The sequence below is a fragment of the Pelophylax lessonae genome, assembly GCF_965119305.1.
Source record: "Pelophylax lessonae genome assembly, chromosome: 5".
Lineage (NCBI taxonomy): Eukaryota > Metazoa > Chordata > Amphibia > Anura > Ranidae > Pelophylax > Pelophylax lessonae.
In genome coordinates this window covers 157496994-157506487 of record NC_138772.1, presented here as the reverse complement: position 1 = coordinate 157506487, position 9494 = coordinate 157496994, and the positions used below count along the sequence as shown (strand labels likewise).

The 9494-nt window shown below is 38.8% G+C and overlaps 1 protein-coding gene across 2 annotated transcripts; it reads left to right on the top strand.

Moving 5' to 3' along the window:
* The first annotated feature begins 1376 nt into the window (after positions 1-1376).
* Positions 1377-8878, top strand: EOMES (eomesodermin). Of its 2 annotated transcripts, none has more exons than XM_082257432.1 (6): positions 1377-2389; positions 3327-3481; positions 4922-5043; positions 5770-5928; positions 6050-6111; positions 7514-8878. In XM_082257432.1, the coding sequence occupies exons 1-6, from the start codon at positions 1614-1616 to the stop codon at positions 8193-8195; spliced, it is 1956 nt and encodes a 651-aa protein (XP_082113558.1). In that variant the 5' UTR covers positions 1377-1613; the 3' UTR covers positions 8196-8878. The 2 variants fall into 2 exon arrangements, with proteins under 2 accessions (XP_082113558.1, XP_082113557.1); XM_082257431.1 differs by having other exon boundaries at positions 7457-8878.
* The last annotated feature ends 616 nt before the right edge of the window (positions 8879-9494 follow it).

The window sequence follows — 9494 nt, the reverse complement described above, 5'->3', positions numbered from 1 at the left end:
TATATATATATATATATATATATATATGTATGGATAGATAGATAGATAGATAGATAGATAGATAGATAGATAGATAGATAGATAGATAATGACAATAATAAACTTTATAATAAACTCTCTCTCTCTCTCTCTCTCTCTCGCTCTCTCTCTCTCGCTCTCTCTCTCTCTCTCACACACTCTCTCTCTCTCTCTCTCTCTCTCTCTCTCTCACACTCTCTCTCTCTCTCTCTCTCTCTCTCTCTCTCTCTCTCTCTCACACACACACTCTCTCTCTCTCTCTCTCTCTCTCTCTCTCTCTCTCTCTCTCTCTCTCTCTCTCCTTCTCTCTCTCTCTCACTCACTCTTTCTCTCTCTCTCTCTCTCTCTCTCTCTCTCTCTCTCTCTCTCTCTCTCTCTCTCTCTCTCTCTCTCTCTCTCTCTCTCTCTCCCCTCCATCGCCTCGCCCTCCTATATATACACATATAATTCAGCATTCAACTTTCCTCCTGCACACACTATGGTTAGAAGTGTCTTTTTGGTGTTACAATCTTTCACTTTCTTTTACAAGGTATATGTTTTTTCAGCTGTTTAATGTACTGCAAACAAAACAAAAAAAACTAGATCCTTCGTTGATACATGTATTTTTAAATAGGCTGAATTTCCAGAACAAGTAATGCATAGCCTGCATTGCCCTTTTTTTAATGATTTGCTCCTTGGGTTAGAATAGATGAGTTATGAAATGTATCTTTTGTAGGAAATCCGAGTGATCCAAGGCCTCCGATGAATGGAATAGATGTGTGAAGCCCAGACTGATGTTCTGGTCAGTATATTGTAGCTGTATACATTAGATTCTTCCACCCAGGCCCTATGAATTGTGAGTTGGGTTCCTGCATTTGTGTATTGGAGGTCTCCTGCAGTCTTCTCAGTAAACAGAAAAAGTGAGCTCTGGGTTTTCCAGCTCAATCAAAGCCCCCCCTTTTATTTTGCTGCCCTCCACCAGCTCTCTGTAAGAAAGGCCCGTCTGATCCAAAGAAAAGAAGTAGGTTTCCTTTAAACAAGGAAAGTGGAATGGTTTGGAGGAAAGTGGAAATTGCCCATCCTCTCCCTTTCAGGGAATTTGGCTAAGAATAATTGCAGGCGATGCATTTGATGTGCAGTGCTGAGCAGCCAGTGAGTGGGGCACAGGTGACTTGTTCCAATTAGGAATTGTCTAATTAAATTAATGTCAACCAATGGTCAGAGGAGACTTTTCTGTACTTGTCCTCCTCTCTGTCTTGCCATGAAAGAGGCAGCAAGCCCCTCCCTGGAATCATTAGCCCTAATAGAGGTGTGAAGGAGGCGACCGTATATAAAGTGGCACAGGCAGCTTTTTTGACACATTTGATTTTCCCTTTCAAAGAGAGGAGTCCTGTGACTGTGAGTGGTGGTCTGCTTCCCCCTCCCCTTCAGCTTCACCCACTCCTTGGAGACACCTATGGCTGAGATTGTAGACTGAAGGGACATTTCATCTCTCAGCATTCATCATCCCTCTGACCCCCCCTTGTTTCTCCAGTGAGGGTCTGCTGTACATGGTGTCTGCATCAGCCCAGCCGGTACAGATTTTGAGGCAGGCTTAACCTTCATCCAGACAGAGGATGCAGCTAGGAGAGCAGATCCTGACCAGTTCTGCTCCTAACCTGCCCCACACCTTCTACCCTTTGCCTGGAGACCCCAACAGCGCCGCCCAGAGCCCAGGCTTGGAATTCAGCGTGGGGCAACACAAGAACCAGCAGCAACAGCAACACAAGAAGTACCCCAGGGGCCCCCACTTAGACAGCCCAAGAGAAGCAGCTTCCAGTAACACTGCCGCCAGCACTATGCTCAGTGAGGCCACTGAGAGCTTCCAAACCACCAAGAACCTCCAGGACACAAGCAGGAAAGGCTCCCCAGTGGTGGAAGAGGACCTGACTTCTGTCCCCCCAACTTCTGCACCTCGTTACCTGGACAACACTATGCAGGCGGCTTCTGAGCGCTACTACCTGCCAGCCCAGGGGCAGCAGCACCAACAGACAGGAGCAGAGCTGGGCTCCCCCTGCTCCATCTTCCCCTATGCCCCACCGCAGCACAGCGCCGTGTACCAAGCGGGTGGAGCGGCCAGGTACCCACCTTACAGCAGCATGCTACCTCCAGCCGGCTTCTCCCCTCCGGTGTGCCCCTCTCGCCCACAGTACACCACCGGCTATCAGTACAGCCAGGCGCCTGGTACCATGTACAGCCCTTACCCAACGGCCGGCTCTGGCAGTGGGCTCAGTGCCCTGGGGTTGCCAGGCAGCGGGACTGGAGTCCGGGCACAGGTCTACCTCTGCAACCGTCCTCTATGGCTCAAATTTCACCGACACCAGACCGAGATGATCATCACCAAACAGGGCAGGTGAGTCCAGGGCACAGGGTGGCACGGGTGGGCAACTGCTATCCACACAAGAAAGTTACAATGCATGCACAAGTATATATATATATATATATATATATATATATATATATATATATATATATATATATATATATTACACTACACTGTATAAAGTTTATAGAGTATGCAAAAAGTAGTTGTTTGTGTGTGTGTATAATATATATATATATATATATATATATATATATATATATATATATATGTATGTATATATATATATATATATATATATATATATATATATATATATATATATATTGACTATGACAAGTTTCTAGAGTATGCAGAAAGTGTGTTATGTCTTATATCTATCCATATATATATATATATATATATATATATATATATATATAATTTTTATTGACTAGGTTTCTAGAGTATACAGAAAGTGTATTATATATATATGTATATATATATATATATTTTTTTTTTTTTTTTTAAACATGGGTGAGGAGATCCTGTTTTAAAAAAAAAGTGACAGTGACTTTAAGGTAATAGATTTTAGAATAGCGAAAGTTAATGATCTTTAAATAACGATCTTTATCCCTGTATAATACTCTTTCTGAGCTTAGACTGCAACACGGCTACAATTTCATGACCATTTTCCTATGCAGGTCACCCCTATATTAGTCCAGTTTACATTAGAAATCATACAGTTTAGTCTTTTTTTTTTTCTTGTCTGACAATTGTGACGTTGCTATACATAGATCATGTCCTCCCAGGAATTGATATCCCCCTATAGATTTTTAGCTTAAATGTTTTATTGAAATCTTTTGCTAATACAGCTTATAGGGTGAGTGTGATGAGGATCTGTGTAGGTGTGCCCCCCATTATAAACTCCAGAGTAGTTCAGACATGGGGACAAGTGTATGATGACTTTTTTTGTACCCTTCTCTAGGAGGATGTTCCCCTTCCTCAGCTTCAATATCACCGGCTTAAATCCGACAGCCCATTACAACGTTTTTGTGGAGGTGGTTCTGGCCGATCCCAACCACTGGCGATTCCAAGGCGGCAAATGGGTGACCTGCGGCAAGGCGGACAATAATATGCAAGGTGGGTGCCTACAGGGTAATGTGGGGCTGTGGGACTACAAGTCTAAGCATGGGCGGCTTGTATATTACAATGAGTGCTGCCCTTTACCTGTGTGATTATAAACTTTATTGAAATAGGTCCCGTGAATCTTGCTTTATTTTCAACATAAGGTATCAATGGGGATGTGCTGATAGTGTACTAGTTAGATAGATAAAGTAGATAGATAAATCGATAAATTGATAGATAAAAAAGATAGGTATCCACACAATGACAGGTGAATTGGTAGATGAATAATTATATAGAAAGATATGATTGGTAAATTGATTAATGATAACTTGATAGATCAGTATTCAGGGAGATTAACTGATAAAAAGGCAGTTAATATATGCATTGATAGGTTGATTGTTACATGATACATAATTTATTGGATAGGTAATTATGGAGATTAATTGATAAATATGTAATTGATATATGCAATGCATTGATAGATAGATTGATTATAAATAGAATCTTAGAAGGATATATTATTATACATATATATTAGGTAGAATAGATAGATAGATAGATAGATAGATAGATAGATAGATAGATAGATAGATAGATAGATAGATAGATAGATAGATAGATAGATAGATAGATAGATAGATAGATAGATAGATAGATAGATAGATCGTATATAATTGTCAGTTAGATTATAGGTAGATATCATATAACTTGAGAAGGATATTATAGGTAGAAAATGTATCAATTAAAGGGAAGATTTTAAATGAATAGACGATATATAAATTAAAAGACAGATTAAAGGGAGAATAATTCTGTATAACTTGATAAGTATATTATGAAGTAGATTGATATGATAATACATTATTAGGTGAACAGAAAATATAGTAATTAGAGGACTGTTAATGCTTTGGAAGACAGACAGATAATAGATTTCTTATTAGGTGAACATACAATAAAGTATTAAGACCGGTATTAGGTAGATGGATATCTAATACACACACATTAATAGCCAATATATAGGTAAATGGGTAATACATACATTGACAATATGTAAGATCAGTATCAGGTAGATGGACATATATTACATATGAACGATAGGTAATACAGGAAATTAAGAATGATGGTAAGGATTATCTAGTCAAATGATATATAAATAGACAGGTAAGTTATCACAGAGGTAGTTATATATGAACACATTGGGGAAGATCTACTAAAACTGGAGAGTGCAAAATCTGGCGCAGCTCTGCAAAGAAACCAATCAGCTTCCAGACTTTAATGCCAAAGCTTAATTGAACAAGATGAAGTTAGAAGCTGGCTGGCTACCATGTACAGCTGCACCAGATTCTGAGTGCTCCAATCTTAGTAAATCTCTTCCATGGCATGTGTAGAGACTTGTATAACTCTATATGGTTATCCCCCTTTCTCTTCATCTAATAAAGTCCCCTCACCTCTGTCCAGGTAATAAGGTGTATGTGCACCCCGAATCCCCCAACACTGGAGCCCATTGGATGAGGCAGGAGATCTCCTTCGGGAAGCTGAAGCTGACTAATAACAAGGGAGCGAATAATAACAACACTCAGGTAAGTCTGCGATACCATGGACAGCGATCCTGGTCCCTATGGCGCTGTGCTGTACACTATGGTGCTGCTCCTGGAAGAGGCGCACACTCCATACACTGGAAGAAGTTATTAAAGTGTCGCACACTCTGTGCACAGTTATTAAAGTGTCGCACATTAGTAAACAACATAGCAGCGGTGAATCCAAGCTGAGCCATAATAATGCATTGCGTTCTACAGCTACAGAAAATGAAAGCTTGTGTCAGAACAGCTGGGAGGTCAACTTCTTTTCATGGGGTTTTTTTCCTTTTCTCAGATGATTAGTGTTAAGAAATGTTGGCTTTTCTCACTCTGTTCTCACATCTGCTTTACATTCAACACCTTCCCCACACTCCTGCTTACCTGTGAGTCAGCCCTTACCGCACATATATTTAATGGGCTGTGTGCCCCAGCTCAAACACAGTCTTATTAGAGCCACCCACACCCACAGTCACTACCCCCCATTAGATCTGTCCTTTCAGGCTACCTTCTTCTGTCCCCCCACTTACCAATTCTTTCTCCCACCCGCCTACACCCCAGCAACCTACTTCTCACTTACCCACATAGCACACAAGCAGCTCACCTCAGTCACCTACTCAATGCCTCTACCTCTCCCCACAAACAGCTTTCATCTCTTTACTTACTTTAAAAAGTCTAGCTAGAACTTGGCCAAGTCTTCTGATTTACTAAAAGCTATTTGTCTCTCCTTAGATGATTGTCCTGCAGTCTCTGCACAAGTACCAGCCACGCCTGCACATTGTGGAAGTCAGTGAAGATGGAGTGGAGGACCTCAATGACTCTGCCAAGACCCAGACCTTCACCTTCCCAGAGACTCAGTTCATTGCTGTCACAGCATACCAGAATACAGATGTAAGGGCCACACCATTGTCTTCTGTAGGGTGAGAGGGAGTGGGGGCTGTATATAAAGGGGATGAATGATTTGTATATATAAAACTTTATATCCTTATTTATTCCTTTTGTTTTCTTTTAGATCACTCAACTGAAAATTGACCATAACCCATTTGCAAAAGGCTTCAGAGACAACTATGACTCGTAAGTATATCGTCTTTGTTTTTGTTTTTTTATTTTAGATTTTATTTTATTTGAAAAAGTTTTAAAGACATATAGACAACTAAACCAATTAAACAAAACTTACCCCAAAAAAAAATGCAAAAACCCTACAAAAAAATAGCATACCTAAAAAACAACAATTGATGACTAGCATATTAATGCCAGCCAGCTTTGCATATAGGCTCTGCTTTAATTAATTAATAAATAAATAAACAAATAAATAAATAAATAAATAAATAAATAAACCATATAGCTAAAGCCTAACTCAAATTAGAGCTCATATGGTCTAGCCAAGGAGACCTTCTTTTTGATGGTATATTGTGTTTGATATGGGAAGGATTGTTTTATATATGGGCCGGTTTACACCAGAAAAAAAATGCACTCTGGATGTGTTCTAGATGCATTTTTGCTTACAGTTTACACCACAAAAAATCACTCTCTCCATGCACGTTTTGATGCGTTTACATGCATTTTCAAAACTGTCCAGCACTTTTTTTCCCCTCTTGTTTTTTCTTTTTTTCCCCTCTTGTTTTTTCTTTTTTTCCCCTCTTGTTTTTTCTTTTTTTTCCCCAAGGTTTCCCAGGGGTTTTTTATGCTCGAATGCATTCCAGTGTATTTTTGATGCGTTTTACAGCAGTCTGGTATTTTTTCTGAAACTGAGCAGCACTGGAACTGGCTTCACTGGTGTGAACTATGCCATTGGAACCCATGTAATCATTGTTCCTTGCATTTTTGATGCATACAAAAACACACTTGACTGCAACTGGTGTGAACTATGCCATTGGAACCCATGTAATCCACGTTCCTTGCATTTTTGATGCATAAAAAAAAAAACACTTGACTGCAACTGGTGTGAACTATGCCATTGGAACCCATGTAATCCATGTTCCTTGCATTTTTGATGCATAAAAAAACACACTTGACTGCAACTGGTGTGAACCGGCCCTATTTTCAGTTTAATTGACTTGAGGACAGTAGAGTCAATTTTATTAGATATAATACCAAATTATAGTAGCTAGAGAAAAAAAAACAGATAAGTCATGGCTTTTGCTGTATTATTCTGTGAGGCTATTTATTTAATTTCATAAAGTGGTAGTGAATGAACACTTAGTAAATAAAGTAAAATGGTGTTCAGCTCAACTACTAGTCAAGTGCAGGGAAAAATTCTGTTTTTGTTTTTTTTCTAACCCCCATGATTTGATTTTTTCACTTTGTAAAGATTCTCTCTTAGGGAATCAACTCCTAGACCTTTTTTTACCCATAGCTGACCCAATTTTTTTCATGCTCGCCATAGTCACAGCAACTTTTTTTTTTTTTTTGTTTGTAGCATGTACACGGCATCAGAAAATGACCGATTAACTCCATCTCCTGCGGATTCTCCTAGATCCCACCAAATAGTGCCGGGTGCCCGCTACAGTGTCCAGCCCTTCTTCCAGGAGCAATTTGTCAACAACCTCCCCCCTACAAGGTACTATAGTGGAGAGAGGACTGTACCCCAGACCAATGGCCTTCTGTCACCCCAGTCTAATGAAGAAGTGGCCAACGTCCCTCCCCAGAGGTGGTTTGTGACCCCTGTCCAACAAGCAGCAGCCAACAAACTGGACATGGGCCCATATGATACAGACTATTCTTCTAGTTCCCTTCTCACCTATGGCATTAAGTCGCTGCCCATCCAGACATCTCATCCCATGGCATACTATCCAGATGCGGCCTTTGCTTCCATGACAGGCTGGAGTAGCAGAAGTTCTCCATATCAAAGGAAAATGGCAACTGGTTTACCTTGGTCTTCCAGGTCAAGCCCCTCAGGTTTCTCTGAAGACCTTCTACCCAAAGACAAGGTCAAAGAAGAGTTGAACTCATCATGGGTGGAAACACCTCCTTCCATTAAATCTTTGGACTCAAATGACTCTGGTGTCTACACAGGAGCCTGCAAGAGAAGACGGCTTTCACCTAGCACTTCAAGCAATGAAAACTCCCCCCCAATAAAATGTGAGGACATTGCAAATGAAGACTTTAAAGATGCCTCCAAAAGCCTAGGCTATTATTCATTCTACTCTAGTTCTTAAAGAATTATAATATATTTATATATGTATTTATATATGTATAGATATTACCTTAAAACTTTGAGCACAGGGTGGACCTTAGCATTAAATGCCAAAAATAAAATTTGTGGTTTAGCCTTTCATCTGGAGAACAAAAGGGAATATAGAAAAACTGATTTGTAGTTCTCTAGACTGAAAGGCCAGAGCTCTGAGTGCTGCAAGTTCTAACTTGTCACAATTTGTCCTAAATGTGACAGTAATTAGTATTTCAAGTGGATAATATCTGCTTTGTTTCAGTTGCTTATTTTTTTGTATGTGATTTATTTATAAACCAAGATTACTGTAAATATTGTGTAAATAATCTGATGACTATTGTGGAGTTTAATATATTGTATGCATTATATGTGTATTTCTCTTGTTCTACAAGACAATTTCTGAACTGGTTTGTTGTACAACTGTGTAATGGCTAGTACACAATAAATTCTATCTAGAGACTTTAGACTGCCATGTCAGAATGTACTTTTCTGTTGTGTTTTGGAGAAAAAAAACATCAAAAAAACAACAATGAACATAAGAAAAAAATGCCACTTATACAAGACATTTGTAAAAATGTAGAATTCATTATTGATCTGAAAGAAATTGTGAGTTAGCCTTTTTATGTATATAATGCTTGGTCCTTTTTAATAAATGTGTTGCCTTCGGGAAGTTTCATCTCTGAAGCAGATTGGTTTGAAAGTATTTGTTTCATTCAATTTTTGAAGCTTGTGACATTTCAGTTGCATGTTTGGAAAAAGCTAATTTCATCAGTATGGGACTGCAATCAACGGGGTAAATGCATCACAAGAAAAAACAGACAAAAAAAAAAACATAATTTATATATTACAGGAAAAAAAAAGTTGAAAAAGAAATAAAAAAAAAAAAAAGTGTGTAAAATCGGGCAAACAGATATGTTGTTTATCACTTTATAGTGTACTAATCCACTAATCCAAAATATTTCAGTATGTGTCATCAATCAATAAAGCATCAACTAATCGATTCAACGTTCCCAATGTAGTAGTTTAAGCTCTGTTTGTAATATAATAGCGTTTATTAGTTAAGACATTGCAGGCACTGTATAGCCATTATAGTTTTTCTAGGGCTAAGTATAAAACGAACATTTCTAACCCTTCCAATTAGTGTTTGAATCACATTTTTGATCACGTGGAAAGGGATAATAATACTATTGGATAATAAATAATAAAAGGATAAATAATAATAATGAAATATTTTTGATAATTCGATATTTCGCAATAATGGCAACTGCATAAGAAATACATTTCAGGA

Excerpts from the sequence above, each read along its gene's own strand:
- EOMES (XM_082257431.1), top strand. The coding sequence starts at position 1,614 with ATGCAGCTAGGAGAGCAGATCCTGACCAGTTCTGCTCCTAACCTGCCC. Across the intron at positions 2,390-3,326 it reads ATCATCACCAAACAGGGCAG|GAGGATGTTCCCCTTCCTCA; the intron begins GTGAGTCCAGGG and ends ACCCTTCTCTAG. Across the intron at positions 5,929-6,049 it reads CAGCATACCAGAATACAGAT|ATCACTCAACTGAAAATTGA; the intron begins GTAAGGGCCACA and ends GTTTTCTTTTAG.